The 22319-nt window shown below is 44.8% G+C and overlaps 1 protein-coding gene across 1 annotated transcript in view; it reads left to right on the top strand.

Annotated features, from left to right (window-relative positions):
- Positions 1–1626: 1626 nt before the first annotated feature.
- LOC129697883 (rho guanine nucleotide exchange factor 17-like) overlaps positions 1627–22319 on the top strand; it is a 405774-nt gene continuing 385081 nt past the window's right edge. Inside the window, exon 1 of the mRNA XM_055636589.1 lies at positions 1627–6281. Within this exon, the coding sequence (XP_055492564.1) occupies positions 2406–6281 (3876 nt within the window). The 5' untranslated portion in view covers positions 1627–2405. The remainder of the gene's footprint in view (positions 6282–22319) is intronic.

Below are 22319 nucleotides of genomic sequence, written 5' to 3'. Positions count from 1 at the left end.
ATAGATAATCAAGATTATTTAATTGTCATATCCATCGACAATGAACTTCTTACTTGCAGCAACTTTACAGGCAACACCTACACAATTAACATATAATTTAAAAAATAGTAACCCTAATACCTGGTACCCATAATAATGTAAAAGGTGAAGTCTGCAGTGTAGATACAGTCCTTGGAAGACCATAGTTGCTGAGATTAGTTTTGTTCAATATTCAAAATTCAATGGTTCTTTATTATCACGTGTACCCAGGTACAGTGGAATTCTTTTTGCATACAGATCAGTAAAATGATTGCCATACGAATGTACAATGCCCGGTTAAGTATAGAATGTATTGAACCAGCCCACTGAGAGTCCTGATGCACGAGTCGCCAGGTTTTACGCCATTTTCAAAGTCCCAGCTACAGTTGGCCATAGAGGCCCATTGCAGCTGTTGCCATGATCAAAATCTAAGTCTAGAGTTCATAAGCCACATGGTTGATGTGAATAAATTATTCATGAACCTGGTGGTCACGGATTACAAGCTCCTGTACATTCTTCCCGAGGGTAGGAGCAAAATGAGAGCATGATGTGGCAAGTTAATGGTATTATCCGTTCTTTTGAGGCAGCACCTCCTGTAGATCCCTTCCATGGCGGGGACGTCAGTATTTGTGATGGACCCAGCAGTGTCTATCACTCTCTGTCATCTCATTTGATCCTGGGAATTCAAATTGACAAAGGAGGCCGTAATGCAACCAGTGTGCTATCTCTACCCTACACCTGTAGAGGTTCAATAATGGAGTGAGTAGGTGCTGATCTAGTACCACACCAAACAATCGGATTCAGCCCTGGACAGTTGCAAGGCTGAAGGATGGAGTCAGTGGATAGAAAATTCCTGGGATGTCAGGACTTTCATATAAAGAAAGACTGGATAGACTTGGCTTGTACTCGCTAGAATTTAGAAGATGTGGGGGGGGATCATAGAAAGGGGTCACATTTTAAGGGGGGGAAATCGTTTGGGACAGGCTAGATGCAGGAAGAACATTGTTCCCACAGAGTGGTGGGGAAGTCCAGAACAAAGGTAGTGACCAGTTTAAGGGCTATATTTAGGGGAGTTAAATCTTTGTGGCTACCGGTATGGAGAGAAGGCAGGTACAGAAATCCTGAGTTGGACAGCCATTTTATTGAATAGCGGTGCAGGCTCGAAGGGCCGAATGGCCTACTCCTGCACCTATTTTCTATGTTTCTAAAATGGAGACGACGAGGGGACTGCAGACTTGTTTTGTCGCCCTAGTTATCTAATTGGGAGAAATTTCAGCTCATCCATAATTGTATATTAGGAAAAAAAAAGGAAAACTACAGCGGTGCACAGAATGAAAGGCGAGTATTTACTTATCTTTAAACGCAATGTATTGTAAAAGGCGATACGACCAGTGTATGTTTGTAATTATGTCTAACGAATCCACCTGGGGGCGATAAAGCCCTTTTTAATCTGCAGACGCCAATTCCAGCGATTATTGCTGGAGCGTGTCACCTTACAACAATTTATGTTATAAACAACAAAAAAAAACACACACGTTTTGAGAGGTCTAGTGTGAAATCTGGTTAAATAAAAAGATTCGGGTTTTTTTTTGTTGTATTGCCGGATTAACCACAGGGATCTGGTAACGCGGGGCGGGGCGGGGGACATGGGCTCCGGTGAATTGTTTTAGGCACAAAGAAAGGTAAGTAGCCAGGGAAACGGCCCCGCGTTTCAAAGCCGAAATCCCGTTAACGTGGATAAAGATGCACTTAAACGCCACCGAAATGCAACGGAAACACATTTTAACGGTGGAAGAGCTACCTCTAAATGAATTTGAGGAAATCTTCACCCACCCCTCCACCAAACTTTTACCCAGAGGACGTCCCTGTTGGCTTTCTCCGCCCCCTTTACTGCACTTTATTTGCATGTTTTTTTTTTAAAAAGCCAAAAGTCACGCAAAAGTGGACAACAGATTATAGGAGAGACAAAAAAAAACCTCAATGGGCACCGAGAAAAGCCCCTGAAGCTAGGAAAATTAAAAAAAAAATGCAGTTGATTTCCGAGTGGAAGTTGATTGTGTCTGGAGCGACTCGTCGGTTTCAAAAAGTTAAGCTTCAGCGTGAAAAAGTTGGAGAGGAAAATTTCTTTTTTTGGCAAAACTTTCTCTTGCAGTACATGGATGGGATCAAGAACCGAGCAAAGTGTCGGAGAGGTCAGCGCTTGTTCCTTGCAAGCTTGGATTGTTTTATGCAGTAGTTCAGTGAGTATTTATTAACTTGGGAGTTTGGGGGTAGAAGAAAGAAATAGGTCAACGATGTATCGGGCGGGTTACAAGACGCGACCTCTGGAACAGTGGATGTGAGAGAGAGAGAGAGAGAGCATTAAAAAAAAGTGGGGGGAAATAACGATGGCGGAAAAAGATCAAGGGAGAAAAGTGTGCGTTTATAGAAGCGTTTCATTTAAATATCTGAGCGAGTGGAGACCCAAGAATCTGGCTGATGAGAGCCAGCAGGAGCCGAGACTTTTAGCCAGCGTTGCTGCCCAGCCCCCAATACTCCAGGCTACTGCTGAAGTCTGCAGCCAGCAAAGCCAAGCCAGGTCTGTTGGCAAGATTCGCTCAGTTTGCAAGCTGATTTCTGCCAGGGTCGCCAGCCCCGAGGTGAAGAGAAGTCACCCGATCTCGCCGTCCATCCGCCAGCTCTCGGAGCTGTTTGTCCCCGTGGACAACAGATCGGAGCCCGGTCTCCCCAAAGCCCGGCTCCACAATAAGGCAGCAGAAGGGGACCCGGTGGCCCCGTCTAAGGGCAATCGAGAAGGAGTGGGGCTGGATCCGGCGCCGGGGGTCCGGTTGGGCTGCGGGGAAGGAGATGAGGCTCCTGGCGATGTCTCCGCGGCGGTGAAAGTGCAAGAACCCATGCAGGACACAGTCACCCAGGCAAGTCCCGGCCAGGTTACCAACTGGCCCAGTGTCGCCGAGATGCTCAAACTCTTCGGAGAGAGGAGGTCCCCGCGGACCGGCTCGGATGCCCCCGATCTCAGCAGCCCATGCCCCTGGGAGATAGCGCTGGACCAAAGCGACGCGGCCGCGGCCGCCCAGGGAGCTCAGTGTCCCTGGGCTGAGTGTGTCCAGGCAACAGCTCCCGGCTGCTGGAGTGAGACGGCCAGCCCTCGACCCCCACTGCCGCCGCCACCACCACCTCCACCTCCACCACCCCCTCGCAGTTCCTTTCCACTCGCTCCGAGGTTGCCTTGGTCTTCCTCTGCTGCGCATAAACAAGAGGCAAGACAGCGATCAGATAGCGCGCATTCCAGGCATAACTGCTCCAAACCACAGGCCGTCTCCAGCGCTCCTGCTCCCGGCTTAGAGGCGAGCTCCAGCGATGAGAAGGAAGGCAGCCGAGAGCCGGCGCAGTACAGCCCGCTCAGGGTCAGCAAACTCTCCAGGTCCCTGGACAGGTCTTCGGGGAGCGAGGACGAACAGCCCGTGGTCCTCAAGGACGTCAAGAGGAGGTCGCTGAGGAAGAAGAAAGCCAGCGTGCAGGTGGGCAACAAGGATGAGTCTGACAGCGACGGTCCTCTCGGGGTGGTGCCTCTCTCCAGGCGCGAAGGGGGTCAGGTGGAGTACTTTGGCAGCAAGGGCGATGAAGGTTTGAAGCAGCCACAGCCAGCAACAGAGTCGGGCTCCGCATCCTGTAGCTTGGCAGCACTTCCACTTGAGAGGAAACATTGCATCTCAGCAGTTTGCCAGACAAGCACAGTTGAACAGAACCATAAAAGGCCGGTTGGACTGCTTGGAGATAGTGCAACGCCCATCACTGTAAACCAGCCACACAGCACTTCAGGATCACCCATACCAATGGTCTCCAGAGTTGCAAAAGTCAACATCCAGTCTTTCCTTCCCAGCCCAAACAGCTCCAGGAGCAGCAGCAGGTACTCCAGCACTGAAACTTTAAAGGAGGAAGAGTACTACTCTGGATTGAGCAGGAACTTTCAAGGGAGTTTGAACATGCACCGGTCACCGTTTTTTGGCCATAGTGATGAGACAGCAAAGCATTTAAAGCCAACAGTACGTTCTCGACCCAAGTTGCCTTTTGAGATTGTCAAGGTAATGAGTGAGAGTCCAACAGGGAGTGTGAGTCCGCCGTATGAATGCAGTGTTGCTAAATCAAAGCAGAGAAAGTCGATGTCAAATCCTGACATAGCATCAGAAACGCTGACTTTGTTTAGTTTTCTCAAATCGGACTTTTCACGGCTCAGGATGAGGAGGAAGGGAAAGGAGGAATATCCCAGCGATGCGGTGAATGTCTGCCGCACTGCAGGCACTCCATGCCAGAACACATACCAGCTGCACGGGCTTGCCTCTGTGGGACGAGGCAGGGGCTCACTCCACTCTCTAAACCAGCAGCCTGGGGTGGCACGTCCCACTCTCAAGGACCTCACTGCAACTCTGCGGCGTGCCAAATCCTTCACCTATTCTGACAAGCCACCACCTCGCAGGCCGGCTGCGCGCAGTGCAATGAAACCCAGCAACTCAGAAGCCATGCTGGCAAACATAGGCTGCTGTGATTCTGCTTCGGAGGGAGAGAGCCAGGTTGGAGTGAGGCAGAGGAACGAGGATGTGCTACCGGTCGACGTGCAGGTCCAGTACATCCAGGAAGCTGGGCAGCTCTTTGAGAAGATCAACATGATGTGGGCCCAGAAAGAACCGGCCCAAGAATTTGATCAGAAGGACGTGGAACGCGGCGAGCACGAGGAGGGAGCTGGGCTGTTTCCAAAAGGCGCTGACCTCCCGTCCGCCACAGCGGACAGAGAGCTTGTAAACACGGGACGGGGAGGTGGCTCTGAGGAGAACCTGTCCGGTGGGAAATCGGCCGATGACCTGTCGGGCCCCGAGTCCAGTATGACGGACGAGGGGATTGTTACCGAGCCGGAGAATGGGTCCTGTGGCACTTTGTACAAGGACGTTTCGAGTCACGTGTTGGAACGCAAACCAGCCGTAACTGGGATGGGTAACAAGGATCAAAAGGAGTTGCTCTCCGGCAAAGGACTGGTTCCTGCAATGGCAGCAGTGAGGACTGGCTATGAGAGTGTTGCAATAGGTGGAGAGTTGGTGTGCATTAAAACTGCGATCCCAATTACACTGGATGCTCCTTCAACTCCCAGCTCCATCCGACGCAGAAGGAAATTCCCCGCTGGTGGCAGCAATGGATCTGACTCCAGCAATGGTAGCAATGGGGAGTCCAGCGGTGACACTTACAGATCTTTCAGTGACCCGATACCACATCGAAAATGTGCAGAAGAAAGTGAGCATTTCTCAGTTGACAGCAACTTGCTGGGATCACTGAACTCTGTGAAAGGCAGCATCCTGGAGTGCTCGAACACCACCCTATCCGAATGCACGGGGAGCGCAGCCAGTGATCTGTCGGTGTGCAGCGATGGACTAAAGGACTACAGCACGGTGATCCAGCGTATAGTGAGGGAGCCGGGGACCATGGACAACCTGATTGATGAGAAAGGTAACGGGAAGCTGGTGAAGAAGAAATCGCTGAGTGACCCAAGTCGGAGAGGCGACTTGTCTACACCAGGCTTCAAGGGTCCGAGTGAGCCAATAACAGAGATGGAGCAGGCAATCCCTGCGTCCAGCAGTGAACCGATCCTCTCCGAGCAGCGAGATGAAGTAGGGGACCTGGAAGAATTCTCCAAACAGGTGAGGAAGTCCCGTTCACAGTCTGAGCGCACCCTCCCCTTGCAGGTCATCGAGGAACAGGATAAAGCGAACTTGCAGAACTTCAGTTTGCACCCAAAGTTGGCCGAAGTTCTTTCTCCAAGGTCAATGAGACGGAGCTCCAAAAAGCGCAACAACAGGGTAACGCAACAGGAGGGTAGAAAGTATGAGATATGTACTGACCTGGACCAATCTCCTCCCGCCAAAACTAGGCCTTCATCCAAGCACGTGAGGCACACAAGCGAGCCGGCCAATTTTGTTCCCATAGCTTCCAAAGTCATTGCCCCAGAAACACATTTGTCTTGTAGTCAGCCAGTTCATGTTGCTACCCCAGAACCCACAAGACAATCTAGGAAGCAGTTTCAGCTTGCACAGACTCCATCCTTGGAGGATGTCACCAAACCCTACAGTTTGAAGGGGGAACCACCCATCATATCTCCAGTGGATTTGGCCGTCTTGGCTCCCAGCACACCAACCAGCTCTGAAACCCGAGTGCCCTCTCTATCAAAACCAAATGAAGAATTGACCGCAAACATCAACAAAGCCAAGCCTCAAGTGGTAAGTGAACTGGGCTTGAGATTATTTTACATTAAGTTCTCTTTATACATCATTTTGATCTCTAGACGTGCCGTTAAGTGCTCCACGATGTAATTTAGTTTTGGTTTTTAACCATGTCTTTCTGTTTGAACCTCATGCCATGTTAAATCATGCAGAAAGAAAGACTAAACCTTAACCTTCAGGAATGCCTTTGAATGTAATTCCAGTGCAGTTTTTAGAATTGGGAAATCTGTTCACATCAGACTGAAGGAAAAAAACTGATGTTCATTAGGGTTTATTATACTGAGAGTAAGATTCCTTTTCCTCGCTGAGAATTCGGCCAGTTGTCTGAGTTCCAGAACCAGTTCTCAGCAATAAACTTTGTTCTGCTGTATTTCTTTCTTTTGAATGCCAAAAGAGATTTTACTTGGGAAGAAAATAAATCATGTGGATTTAAGAGCCAGTCATGTCATGACTCTAACCTGTGCAATAGACAATAGGTGGAGGAGTGGGCCATTCGGCCCTTCGAGCCAGCATCGCCATTCAATGTGATCATGGCTGATCATTTACAATCAGTACCCCGTTCCTGCCTTCTCTCCATGTTCCTTAACTACGCTATTCCTAAGAGCTCTATCTAACTCTCTCTTGAAAGCATCCAGAGTAGAACCAGCCTCCCCTGCCCTCTGAGGCAGAGAATTCCACATACTCACAACCCTGTGTGAAAAAGTTTTTCCTCATCTCGGTTCCAAATGGCCTACCCCTTATTCTTAAACTATGGCCCCTGGTTCTCGACTTCCCCAACATTGGGAACATATTTCCTGTCTCTAGTGTGTCCAAACCTTAATAATCTTATATGTTTCAATGATACCCTCTCATCCTTCTAAATTCCAGAGTATATAAGCCCAGCCGCTCCAATCTATCAACAGATGACAGTCCCGCCATTCCGGGAATTAACCTTGTGAACCTACGCTGCACTCCCTCAATAGCAAGAATGTCCTTCCTCAAGTTTAGAGACCAAAACTGCACATAATACTCCAGATGTGGTCTCACTCAAGCCCCATACAACTGCAGGAGGACCTCTTTGCTCTTATACTCAACTCCTCGTGTTATGAAGGCCAACATGCCATTCGCTTTCTTCACTGCCTGCTGTACCCGCATGCCTACTTTCAGTGACTGATGAACAAGGACCCCCAGATCCCGTTGTACTTTCCCTTTTCGCAACTTGACACCATTTAGATAATAATCTGCCTTCCTGTTTTTGCCACCATAGTGGGTAACCTCACATTTATCCACATTAAACTTCATCTGCCATGCATCTGCCCACTCCCCCAAACTGTCCAAGTCACCCTGCATCCTTGTAGCATCTTCCTCACAGTTCACACTGCCACCCACTTTGTGTCATCTGCAAATTTGCTAATGTTGCTTTTAATCCCTTCAGCCAAATCATTATTAAATATTGTAAATAGCTGTGGTCCCAGGACTGAGCCTTGTGGTACCCCACTAGTCACTGCCTGCCATTCTGAAAGGGACCCATTAATTCCTACCCTTTGTTTCCTGTCTGCCAAACAATTATCTATCCATGTCAACACCCTATCCCCAATACCATGTGCTCTAATTTTGCCCGCTAACTTCTTACGTGGGACCTTATAAAATGCTTTCTGAAAGTCCAGATACATCAGATATAAGATTGTTAAGGGCTAGAACACACCAGAGGCAGGAAACATGTTCCCGATGTTGGGGGAGTCCAGAACCAGGGGCCACAGTTTAAGAATAAGGAGTAAGCCATTTAGAACGGAGACGAGGAAACACTTTTTCTCACAGAGAGTGGTGAGTCTGTGGAATTCTCTGCCTCAGAGGGCGGTGGAGGCAGGTTCCCTGGATGCTTTCAAGAGAGAGCTAGATAGAGCTCTTAAAAATGGCGGAGTCAGGGGATATGGGGAGAAGGCAGGAACGGGATACTGATTGGGGATGATCAACCATGATCACATTGAATGGCGGTGCTGGCTCGAAGGGCCAAATAGCATACTCCAGCACCTATTGTCTATCATATCCACTGGCTCTCCCTTGTCCATTATCCTGGTAACATTCTCAAAAAACCCAGAAGATTAGTCAAGCATGATTTCCCCTTTGTAAATCCGTGCTGACTTGGACCGATCCTGCTACTGCTATCCAATCAACAGGTGTACAACCAACAAAGACAGGCCATCGAGTTATTCATTCTATTCGTAGTAATTGTGCACAATTACATTAAGGCAGCACCTGGGCCTTGCTACAACTATTTGGCTTTGTTCTGAGCATGCTGTGATCTGGGATGGATAGTTACAACAATGATGAGGTGGTTTAGGAAAAGTAAAACATTGACATTTCTAACGTTATGGAAGAGCAACAGGCTGTTCTGACTGGCATCTTTCGAGTTGAGAAGAAACTGAAGTGTAAAAGGTATTTTATGTTTGCATTGTGTTTGAAACTTTCTGACGTGGACATGCAAGTAGTTAAAGAAAACAACTTTAATTGTCTACAAGGGATATGCATCCTCTCCACCCCCAATCATTAATCATTAACGACACACAGAATGAGTACAAGTATTTGCCTTTTTAATAAGTTCCTCCAAAAGTAATCAGACTTTTAAATCTTAACTGTGCTGGGAGCTCTATTGTTTGTGATATATATAAATTATTTGGACGTAAATGTAGATGGGCTGGTTAGTAAATTTCCAGAAGACACCAAGATTGCCTGAATTGCGGACGATGAGAAAGACTGTCGAAGTATACAGCAGGAAATAGATCTGCTTCAGACAAGGGGAGATAATGGCAAATGGAGTTAAATCTGAGCAAGCGTGAGGTATTACACTTTGGGAGGTCGAATGTGGGAGAAAGCATATGGATGATGACAAGATGCTGAACAACTATGATGCACAAAGGATTCTTGCTGTTTAGATCTACAGCTTCCTGAAAATGGCAACATACGTTGACAGGGTGGTTAAGAAGGTTGATATGCTTGCCTTCACCTTGAGTATAAGAGTCAGGAAGTCATGATGCAGCTCTATTTGGCTAAAATATAACATCAATCCAAACAAAACTGGTTTCATTTGCATCACAGGACAATGATGAGTAAGGTGGGCCAAAAATTGTAGCGCTATTGTGTTCCGTTTTGGCGTAGTTTCCGGAACTCATAAGCACGTATGCATGCACACAAACAAGATGAGAGTTTTAGTAATTTAATAATAATAATATCTAATAATATACTAGACCAACTGGGTCCCTGTCACATAGGAGGCTTGGTCCCCCAATGCAACCCATTCCCCAACGCAATATTGCATCACTAACCCATAGCCCCCATGAGAGGCGTGGTCCACCAACTCAACCCGTTGCCGAAGATTCCAGCACTCCCCTGCCTTCCCAGCACTGGACTTTAAAAAAAAAATCCCAATTGCACTTCCTCAATTGCAATACCAATTCACCCTCCCCCTCCTGCCCTGCCAGGAGCAGGAGTAAGTAGTATGATGGCAACATTGTTGCAAATGTCTTTAATATCCCATTCAGGTGAAAACTTGGTGGAAGCACAGAGTGTTCCTGCATTGCAACTTTGTATCGAAGTCTGTTGAAAGCTGGTGCAGCAAGGATTTTAACAGTAAAAATCTTGTTAAAGTTGGCTTTTTTTAAACATTGAGATATCAAAAACTTGTGAAATATAACATCAAATCAAAAGGAAACTTGATTAGACCGATGACGGGGAAAAGCTGAGTAAGATTCTGAAAAAAAACGTTTGCGCTATTCTGTATCGTTTTGGCATAGCTTCTTGGGATCACAGACAGACAGACAAACAAGTCAAGACTTTTAATAGTATACTAGACCAAGTGCAGACTGTCTGTTCCCCCAACGTGCAGTTGTGGGGTGGGAGGCGGTATGCAGCGTCACACACACTAACTAAACCCCCCCCCCCCCCATGCACTCGCACTAATTACCCCCCTTGATATTATATTAATATTATTAATTTTCTCCTTTTACCCCATAACCACCCTATCTACTGACGCATAGCCCCCAACTTGCAGTCACATCTAGAGAGGGGGGAGGTAGAGAGTGAGGGCAGAGAGAGAAGGGGCAGAGGCACAGAGAGAGGGGCAAGAGGGAGAGGGGGGTGGCGAAGGAGGAGAAGGGGGGGGGGTGAGAGGGGAAAGGTGGGGGTGGGAGGGGAGGAGAGAGAGGGTGAGAGTGAGGGAGGGGGAGAGTGAGGGGGAGAGGTGGGGGGAGCAGGGAGGGTAGAGGGAAGGGGGTAGGGGTGTATGGAGGGGAGGGGGGTTTAGGGGAGGGTCAGTGGGGGAGGGGATGGAGGGGAGGAGTGGGAGAAAAAGAGGGAGGGAGAGGACGGGGGGAGAGGAGAGGAGAGGAGGGGGGGTAGAGGAGAGGGGGGGGGGAAGAGAGTGCCTTTTTATTTCAACCCAAAACCCCCAAACAACCGTTTGCAGGCAGTGCTTTTTTACTTTAACCATGTTTTCATTATCAAATCACATTAAAGGTACTTACTCACAGTTGTGTGGACATGTGTTCAGTGTTATTCACAGCTCAGAGAAACGTGACCCTCTGCCTTCCTCCAGCTTGCAGACTAATTGAGGCACACCACTTCCTGGTTTTATAGTCCATCCCCCCTGCCGCCAGCGGGGGCAGCAGAGAGAATGGGGAATTTTGTAAAATCTTTAATATCTCTGTCATTTTTCATCGACTGGAAAAATCCTCGGCACACATGTGGCGTAGGGGGGCTCTGAGTGAGGTGGCCAAAAATGACGGCTGTAGGTGGCGGCGTTCTCTCGGAAATCGCAGCACAGATCGCCAAAACCGGTCAAGAACAGACTTTTAGTAATATAGATAGATGTATACATATATATGTATAGATATCTTTCAGGTGAGAGGGCAAAGTTTAAAGGAGATATACAGGGCAAGTTTTTTTTTTTACTCAAAGGTTGTGGATGCCTGAAGTGCCTTGACAGGTTTGTGATGGAGGCAGACACAATAGTGGCATTTAAGAGGCGTTTTGATGAGCACATGAATATGCATGGAACGGGGGGGGGGCTATGGACCATGCGCAGGCAGATGAGATTACTTTATCTTTCCATTATGTTCAGCACAGACATTGTGGGCTGAAGGGCCTGTTCCCATGCTGTACTTTTCTATGTTCTATGTACCCCTTCTGGTTGCACATTATTAAGTCCTAGGTTTTGAAGAGGGAAGAAAGAATGTGCAGTGGGGAGGTTTAGTTTCAGTGTTAAATCTTGATCAGAAGAGTAGAAATAGATAGGACGATTGGCTTACAGTGTCGGAGACCTGGGTTCGATCTTGGTACTTGTCTGCACGGAGACCCGGGTGCTTGTCTGTATGGAGTTTATACGTTCTCCCCGTGACCTGCGTGGCTTTTCCCCGGGAGCAAGGTTTCCTCCCATCCTCCAAAGATGACAGGTTTGTAGGTTAATTGGCTTGTGGCTAAGGGGATCAGGGGGTATGGAGAGAAGGCAGGTACGGGATACTGAGTTGGATGATCAGCCATGATCATATTGAATGGGCGGTGCAGGCTCGAAGGGCCGAATGGCCTACTCCTGCACCTATTTTCTATGTTTCTATGTTTCTATGGCTTGGTTAAATTGAAAATTGTCCCTAGTGCGCGGGGGTTGCTTGTGGCGCAGACTCGGTGGGCCGAAGGGCCTGCAATCGTGCCGTATTTCTAAAGTAAACTCAACAAAACTTTGTCATGTGATGGGGATTGCCCAGTTTATTGTTGGAGTGTCTATAAGGGTGTGTTTATGCTAAACTCTCACCAACCCTCACGTCCATCAACACCATCTCTGCCTAAAGTAGCCCTGGAATAAATGAAGAGAAGAACTTGCAATTGTTGCAAATCAAAAACGCAGACAATAAATGCTGTAAATCTAAAGCAGTCAAACCGCAAGTGTGAAGAGCAAAGGCAGGTTAATATAACATTCTTTGAGGTTTTAAAGTTGTCCCCATGAATGCACCATTCATATGGGATGAAGTCCCTCCAAAAAGGCTTGCATCTTACAGTACAATGTCATGGTTTGACATTCAAAATTCATGTCACTTTAGAGAATCAATACTTATTTTACTACATTCTACCAAGGAGCTGTTCAATTGAGCCTCCATTTGAAGCTACTCTTAAGTTTATTACACAAATTATAGTGTATATAGGAGCAACCACAGTAACTAATGCAGGCAAACTGATTCAATTCTAACAGAATTGAGCAAAGAAAGAACCGAGTTTGCAGCACTTACTGCTTCTGTGCATCGTCAGCAAATAATACATGTGGGTATATAGTGCCTATTTGGGAGGTGACATCATGTATCATGTTTGCATGAAGCACTTGTGACCGTGTGTGGAACCTCAACTCTTTTACTAAGGTGATAACTTTGGGAACAGCTTTATTATAAAAACACTGATTAAATGAGTATGTGATAAAGCAGGTATAGGCCATTGGTTCCTGTGTATTCTTAGCAATGAAACATATGTTCAGCATTTGACGGCACTGGGCCTAAACTCCCTGGAGTTTAGAAGGATGAGGGGGAAACATTGGAACTTAGTGAATAGTGAAAGGCCTGGATGGAGCGGATGTGGAGAGGATGTTTCCACTAGTGCAAAAGTCTTGGACCAAAGGCCATAGCCTCAGAATAAAAGGAGGATGTACCTTTAGAAAGGAGATGTGGAAGATTCTTTTTATTCAGAGGGTGGTGTGGAATTCATTGCCACAGAAGGTTGTAGAGGCCAGGTCAATGGATATTTTAATGGCGGAGATTGATAGATATATAGTTAGAATGGGTGACAAGGGGTTATGGGGAGAAGGCAGGAGAATGGGGTTAAGAGAATGATAGGTCAGCCATGATTGAATGGCATTGTAGACTTGATGGGCCAAATGGCCTAATTCTGCTCTTATAACTTATGAACGTATGAATTAAAAGTAGACGCAATAAAAATGTACTTCTCTAATTCGCACAACTTATGTTCAAGTTTTGAACTAGTTGTCTTTTGTAGGCAACTGTCTGTACTATGTCCAAAACCTATGCCTTAAATAATGTATCAACTTCAAACAGAATTGAGACTCTGATTAGCTACATTTTCTAATTTTAATTGCATATGCTTTAGCCATAGCCTTTCAAAGCTCTCAGCTCAGGTGTTCCCTTTGGATTGGAAACATTTCAAATGTGACCGCATCAATTTAGAACAACAAGGGAAAGTGACCAGGAAATTGTAGACTTGTTTGTCACTAATTGAGAACTTGTTCGAGTCCATTATTCATGATAAGAGTGTCAGGACTCCAACAAATTTGACCTCCTTGGAGAAAGTCAGTAGCGATTTATAAAGAGTAGATCATGATTATCAGACTTAATTAAGATTTATTTTGAGGTAATAGTTAAAGCAGCAATAGTTGGAAGAATGCATCCACGGTGTCACATAACGTTCTGTGTTAGGGCCTTAACTATTTACTTAGAAATACAATAAAGAGCTGCATATCTCAGTTTGCCATGGGCACACAGATTGCTGGCATTTGTTCGGCACGGACTAGAAGGGCCGAGATGGCCTGTTTCCATGCTGTAATTGTTATATGGTTATTTGTATATAATATGGGGACCACCATGAGGGAGGGGGACAAATAATGAACAATGGAAGACCCGGCATGGGGGGGCGGGTACCACCAGGAGGGGGGTCAGTGGGAGAACAAAGGAGGAGCAGACGGGGGTACTTTGTAACTTTGTCAGTGCTGTATGTGGCGACTATTTGTATACCTTGGGCATGCAAGCAAAGAATTTCACTGTGCCTTGTCACATGTGACAATAAAATATTCCATTCCATTTCATTCCATTCCATTCCAGACTTGAGACATCACAAGTAGCCATTGATAGGTTAAGTGAGTGGGTGAAGTTTTGGCAAACAGATTTGAACACTGTATCTGTTCTTCATTTTTAATCCAAACAGGATAAGTCTAAGATTCTGAAATGTATAAAGCTTAAAAAATGATAGTTAGATACAAACATGATTCATGTAAATTAAGTTTGAGTTTAGTTTATTGTCGTGTGGACTGGGGTACAGTGAAAAGATTTTGTTGCGTTCTCATCAGTCAGCGGAAAGACATGATTACAATCGAGTCATCCACAGTGTATAAGTACATGATAAGGGCAGTAACTGGAATAATGTTTAGTGCAAGATAAATTTCAGTAAAGTCCGATTAAAGATAGTCCAAGGGTCTCCAATGAGGTAGATAGTTGTTCAGGACTGCTCTCTAATTGTTGGTAGAAACATAGAAAATAGGTGCAGGAGGAGGCCATTCGACACCGAGCCAGCACCGCCATTCATTGTGATCATGGCTGATCGGCCCCATGGAATGGTGGTAGAAAGAAATGTTACCCATTCTAACCTGAGAATTAAAATCTAAATGGAGGTTTAGCTCCAGCCATTAAAGCCGTAGATCTAGCACAACTAAGAGATACTTTTATATTAAGTTCTGAACACCAGTTTAGAAAGGATATATTTGTTTTGGAACAGTGGAGTATGAAGTCATCAAAAGTGTGCAGTTTCCCGTCTTCTATGTGGAGTGATTACAAAACTAAACTTGCATATTGAAGGTTAAAAGATAAGTGAGTTTTCTTAGGAATTTCAAAAGTAAATAAAAACATATTTTACTGGTGGTGAATTCTAGGACAAGGCAATATAACCTAAAAAAAAACAGACAGACTATTCAGGAACAAAGTTTGCAATACCTTTTCACACAAAGCGTAGTAGACACGTGAAACTATCTCATGTAAAATCAAGTAAATCTGAGGAAATCAACTTTTAATCTGAGTTTAATTAACTTGTTGCACACAAAGGAATATGGTGTCAAAGCAGAAGGATGGTGAAAAATTAAACACCATTGCATTGAATGGTGGAACAGATAAAGAACTGAGTATCATGTTAATTTTTATTCAAAATTTCAAACGGATGGAAAGCATGTGCGAGTCAATTTGTAATTCACAGAAATGTACAAACTTTATACTCAAGTTTAGACACTTTTGAGATACAGCGAGGAAACAGATCCTTTGCCCCACCGAGACCGCGCTGACCAACCATCACCTCATATACTAACACGATCCTACACACGAGGGACAATTTACTATTTTACCAAAGCCAATTAACTCACAACCCTGTACGTCTTTGGTCTGCGGGAGGAAACTGGAGCACCTGGAGAAAACCCATGTGGTCACGGGGAGAACGTACAAACTCTACATCAGCATTCATCATCAGGATCAAACATGCGTCTCTAGTGCGATAGGCAGCAACTCTACTATTGCACACATGATGTGATTGTGATGGAGTTTGCAACTTTGTTCTTACAAGGCCATCCGAATATTTCACCTAGAGAAGCTCACCGACCGGAAATGGCGCGTATCCATTCTCTCCCCAGATGCTCCCTGATGCTAATTTCCTCCAGTACTTTGTGTTTTGCTCAAGTTTCTTGTGACTCTAGTATTTTTCTTATATCTTCATCAGCATCATCATCACCTGATACTTTATTTACACTGTTCTACCTCTCTTCTCACCTTGCCAACCTCCCCCCCAAGTGCCCACCCAACCAGTTCATTGTTTGACTGAATTGTATGAGAGGGAAGTGGTGTTCCCAATAATTAAGTATAAAATGAAAAGCAAATCTGGTTAAGTTGGAGGATGATTGGACATAAACTCAGCATAATTTTTATAGATTACTAGACTAAGTGGGACATGTCGGGTCCCAGCATGCCACGGGAGGGCTCATAGAATCATAGAATCATAGAAAGTAGGTGCGAGAGTAGACCACCAGGTCCGTCGAGCCCGCACCGCCATTCGCTCATGGCTGAACACTAAACAGACACACTTACCCACAAACAGTAGACACAAGACACAGAACACAAGACACTACCCTCCCCTTTATACCGCTATCATCCCCTCTCCACCCCAAGAACCTCGTGATCTCCTGGGGGAGGCAAAAAAACGGATAAAAACCCAGGTCCAATTCGGGAAAAAAATCCGGGAAATTCCTCTCCGACCCCAATCCAGGCGATCGACACTTGTCCAGGAGATCACTCAGGTCTTACTATACTAACCATACCTAGGTCCATATCCCTGCCCTCTCCCCGTAGCCCCTTATCCCCTTGGCAGCTAAAAAAACATCTATTTTAGTCTTAAATATATTTAAAGTTTCTTCCAAATTCCACTGCTGGAAAGCATGGGGCAATGAATTCCATAAAACTTAACCACCCTCTGGGTGAAGAAGTTCTCCTCCCTCATCTCAGTTTTAAAGAGAGCCCACCTTATTCTGCAACTATGTCCCCTAGTTCTAGTTTCCCCGATCATTGGGAAAACCCATCCTCGGTGCATCCACCCGATCAAGGCCCCTCACGATCTTATATGTTTCAATGAGATCGCCTCTCATTCTTCTAAACTCCAAAGAGTAGAGTTCCAGCCTACTTAACCTTTCCTCATATGTCAATCCCCTCATTGCAGGAATTAATCTTGTAAACCTTCGCTGCACTGCCTCCAGGGCTAGTACATCCAAGTTTCTTAAGTATTAAGGCTGGTCCCCAAATGCAATATTCCACCTCTCCACCAATTCCAATATTGGTGGCCAGGTGGTGGTGGGGGAGAGAGGGGGGGGTGGGGGGGGGGGGGGTGGTGGAGCCCTAGTATAGGTGTTGTGGGCAGAATGGACTGGTTTACAGAGGGCTAGTATGGACATTGTGGGCTGAATGGATTCTTGGGCTGGCGACTCAGTCACTCAAGCCTATTGTGCTGGCAGCTCACTCACTCATGGCTGGTGGGCTGGCAGTTGACACGGCTATTCCTTGAAATTCCATTTCAAGCAGGGTGCAAGGCCACCAAATTCAAGTGCAGTTTGTTACCACTTCAAGCAGGGTGCAAGGACACTACAGACAGAGAGTCGTGACCTCTCCCTCCATCTTGCAGAGACTGAGCCACGTCCACATTTCTGGGTTTTATAGTCCCTACCCCGCTCCCACCAGAAGGGGCGTGGCCTTCATGGCGTGATTGAAGGGAGAGAGAATCTCAACATTTTTTAAACACTAATAACTCTTTTATTTTTCATCAATGGGAAAAATCCTCAGCACCCGATGAGCGGAGGGGGTCACTGAGTAAGATGGCCAAAAATCACAGCCGTACGTGGTAGCGTTTTTACTAAAATCAATATAAAACGTAAACAGGAAGTGGTCAAGATTAGACTTTTAATTATATAGAAGCCAACTTTAATTAGGCAAGGCAACTTTAATTAGACAAGGCAACTTTAATTAGGCAAGGCAACTTTAATTAGGCAACACAGCTTTAGCATTTCCAAACCAAAGGCAACACAGCTTTAGCATTTCCAAACTATATTTTCAAACCACATTGAGGGCACTGACAGGTCAGTAAAACCACTCACAGTTTAGTAAACATGTGTTCAGTGTTATTCACAACTGAGACTGAGAGACGTGACCCTCTCGCTCCCCCATCTTGCAGAGACTGACTGAGGCACTCAACACTTCTGGGTTTTATAGTCCCTCCGGAAGGGGCGTGGCCTTCAGGAGAGAGAATCTCAGCATTTTTTAAACACTAATAACTCTTTTATTCATCGATGGGAAAAATCCTCTTGTCCTGCGCAGCGGACGGTTACTCTGAGTAAAATGGCCAAAAATCGCAGCCGTAAGTGGCAGCGTTTTTTGTAAAATCAATATACAGAACAACAGTAAGTGGTCAAGATCAGACTTTTAGTAATATAGATAATTTCAATTTGGATTGAGCCCATCTTATTTCGGTCACCAGTTCCTACCATCCATAATCCCTGTGTGCGCCTCCCACAGCCCCCCATAATTATTTATTCACTTTATGTCCAAAATTTTCATCTCACCACCCAAGGGCCTTCAGCTATTAAAGGCAGCATTGATATTAAATCCTTATCCAAAACTCCCTAGATAGACTTAAAAAGCTGGAGTAACTCAGTGGATCAGACAGCATTTCTGGAGAAAAGGAATAGGTTGCGTTTTGAGTCGAGACCCTTTTTCAGACCTTTTTTATCCTTTTTGGGCGCTCTTTACAGTGCTTGATCGATCAAGTCTTTTGATCATCTGCCCTAATGATTCCTGAAGTGCCTGATATGTCTCTCCATCCTTCCCAGTATTCTAATCGTTGTCGTCATTGCATTGTTGGTGTTGGACTTTTGACTAATTCAAATGGTTAAAGTAATGGTGATAACTATAGTCAAAGTTTTGAATTCCCCTGAGAGTGCATCGACACATGGACTACAGCAGGACCACAGATTTTATTGGAGATATTTGACTGACCCATCTCCGCAAATGTTCATTCATAATTTGCATTGTACTCCTTGATCTATTGCCAGTGCAAATCCTTCATCTGATGACTGATCATGTACAAGGTCTTCTTGTTCAATGTTTAGGTAAACATTTGACAAAGGAAGGGTTAAATCTACATTGGCATCTATTTCCTGTAGTTATTACCTTCACATTTTCTCATTTCACCTTTTTGTATGGAAAGAGTTATTAGTTTATAATTAATATACCCATTGAAAACTTTGCCATTATTCCTCCCTCTTTGCATATGTCAAAAGGCCATGGCAATAATTTATCACACACAAGTTACCAGGACTTGAGGGTCTGAGGTATAGGGGGATGTTGGGCAGCCTAGGACTTTATTCGTTGGAGCACAGGAGGATAAGGGGTGATTTTATTGTGGTGTATAAGATCACAAGGGGAATAGATATAGATGCGGTCTTAGAAACATAGAAAATAGGTGCAGGAGTAGGCCATTCGGTCCTTCGAGCCTGCACCGCCATTCAATATGATCATGGCTGATCATCCAACTCAGTATCCTGTACCTGCCTTCTCGCCATACCCCCTGATACCTTTAGCCACAAGGGCCAACTCTAACCCTCTTAAATATAGCCAATGAACTGGCCCCAACTACCTTCTGTGGCAGAGAATTCCAGAGATTCACCACTCTCTGTGTGAAAAATGTTTTTCTCATCTCGGTCAGAAAAGATTTTCCCCTTATCCTTAAACTGTGACCCCCTTGTTCTGGACTTCCCCAACATCGGGAACAATCTTCCTGAATCGAGCCTGTCCAACCCCTTAAGAATTTTGTACGTTTCTATAAGATCCTTTACCCAGACCACGTGAATCAAGAACCAGAGACAACTTTTTTACATAGAGGTTGATGGGTGTGTATATGGAATGAACTGCCAGAGGAATTAGTTGAGGCACATATTATAGCAGCATTTAGTAGACATTTGGACAGATACATGGACAGGAAAGGTTTAGAGGTATATGGGCCAAACACGGGCAGGTGAGACTAGTGTAGATGGGGCAGCTTAGTCAGCATGGGCAGGTTGGGCCAAAGGGACCATTTCTATGTTGGATGACTCTGATTCTATGATATGAAACATTCACACTGAAAATTAGATTTTTTTGTGCTTGTTATTCTTGGACATGATACAAAACTGCTGCTGTTATCCTGAGATGTTTACCCTGCCGTTAACTTTGTGCACTATTTTAACTGCATTTCTTATTTTCTGAGATTCTATGTCACCGCTATCAGCCAGTTAGGTAGCTTGAACCTCTTGATGGATGCCTGATCCTCTTCACATTGTGGGGGGCAAAAAAAAAATATCTGGTAACAGCAAGAATGCTCAGGCACAGCTAAATATAAAATGCCCAAGGTTATGACGCTGCCTGTTCTCCAGTCTGCACGATTGCATCCAAGTTCCCCTGATTATCACTATGCTGGGCAGAGGTGAGGGACTTTGATCTGGCAACAGGCACTGAAGGTTTGCTTTCTTCGTGCTGTGATAAAAACCCCCAGAAAACATTAAGCAAGAAGAAAGATCATCCAGAAGTATTTCCAGTAAGAGTGAAAATCCAGAAAACAGGAGAGTCTTATGTATTTAAAAAAATCAAGGTAATGGAACAAAAATAATATATTGAAAGAAAATCTGTTTCTTTTTAAATGGCAAGGAATATCAAAGCTAATAAATAGTAAAGCCCATTTTTAAAAAATATATGAAGATGGTTGAATGCTAATGAACAGTAAGTACATAACTAATTTGTTGAATGCTGAGAAACACTAAGTATCTATCAATACAAAGAGCCTAGAAATCTATGAAGGGGAAACTTGGTAGATATAATAGAAGTAACAACAAGGTAATGGAGAAAATAATGAGTCTTAAGATGGCTGGATTTCCATTAACTGGTTTCCAGCTCAGATTATAGAGAGGGCAGGGCAGTGGTAGAGTTGTTGCCTTATTGCGCTAGGGACCCGGGTTTGTTCCAGGCTATGGTGCTGTCTGTACAGTGTTTGTACATTCTCCCTGTGACTGCGTGGGCATTGTCCAAGTGCTCCAGTTTCCTCCCACACTACAAAGATGTACAGGTTTGTAGGTTAGTTGGCTTTGGTAGAATTGTCCCTAGTGTGTAGGATAGTGTTAGTGTATCGGCTGACCACTATTCGGCACGGGCCTGGTGGGCTGAAGGGCCTGTTCCCACACTGTATCTCCGCAGCCTAAAGTCTAAATGGTGCTTCAGCCTGAACTAGTGGAACTGAGTGAGTTCCATTGATTAGTGGAGGAAAATCAAATGTCTGCAGATATTAGAAATGTAAACTTAAAAACAGAAAATAATGGAAACACTTCACAGGTCAGTCAGCATCAGAGGTGATGTGTCAGGTTGATAATTTTTTAGTTGCGATAGTTTGGATAAATGGTCAACTTGGGGTTAAATGTAACACCAAGATGGATAGCAGTCCAGTTCACTTTCAGACAAATCCCAGAGAAAGGGATGAACTTGGTGGTTAAATAATAGAATTTGTAATCAGCACTAGACATGGTGACATCAGTTTTCACACTATTTAGTTGGACTGTGGAATCGAAGTTATAATTTAGACTATTGGGCGCTTTAAAAAAATCCCTAGGTTGCTTTTATTTGTCAGGTTAATAGTAAAATTGAAACTTTAAACTTATTATTGCATAAATCCTGCATGAAGGTAGAAAGTTTGAGTCAGAATTAAAGAAATATTCTGAATCGAACAGTGGCCAATCTTTCCCTTAATTTAACCTGGAAATACTCGGTTCTAATATTGGATATCCTCAGTTAGCGCTAATGTCTAGCATGCACAAGTGTTCTTGGACAGATTTCACAAACAAAAGTACTCTCTCTGCACCATCTCGTTTGTTGGTTTGTATTTCTCCATGGTAACATGGCACCTTGGATCTGCATTAGTTTCTGCTCTGGTATAAATAGATCAGCCATCAATGATTGTTGGGTCATAAAAATGTTTTGTTAATGGCGTACCTACCTTGATGCCATGCCACATGTCAGCAGGATATTATTTTTGGGTCTTTGCTGTTTACCCATTGCATAGACTCAAAGAACATGAAACATACTTCTGGGTGGATTCAATGGGGAAAGCGGCATCAATTTCTGAGATGACCAAGTTCACATTGTGAATGGCAAAATCTGTTCTTGCCGCTTTGGTGAATGGAATCTTTCACATCAACATGCTTTTTTTCCCCTACACATAGACACAGCTTATATTATATAGCCCGAGTAGAATGGATCCCACACTATGATGTGTTTGGCTCTGCTATAACTCAAAGTGTCACAAAGTGGAAGCTGTTTAACTTTATTTTTAAACACTGAATTTCCTTCTCATACTCCGCACTTTGCTAGACCTAAATCCTGAGAGAGGGTGAGCATTTGAGCAGTGGTTGAGCCAAATGATAATGCATTCTTTCAACAAATAACCACATTTGTTGCTGTTCTTCAATATTATTTTTATTTTCATATCGGAACTTCATTGGTTTTAATTGATATCCCCTGCTTTGAATTCGCCCATGTATTGTCTCTCAATGGAGCACAATTCAACCTATACCTCTTTGTCCCTGGAAGGATGGGGAGAAAAGTTGTTTTGCAAATTGAAATCTCATTCAAGTGAGTTAAGGGTGTTATATCAATCAATCAATCAATCACTTTATTCATTCCCGAGGGGCAA

The sequence above is a fragment of the Leucoraja erinacea genome, chromosome 6 (assembly GCF_028641065.1).
Source record: "Leucoraja erinacea ecotype New England chromosome 6, Leri_hhj_1, whole genome shotgun sequence".
Taxonomy (NCBI): domain Eukaryota; kingdom Metazoa; phylum Chordata; class Chondrichthyes; order Rajiformes; family Rajidae; genus Leucoraja; species Leucoraja erinaceus.
Note: the sequence above shows the minus strand (reverse complement) of the source record. Positions and strands in the feature narration are given on the sequence as shown.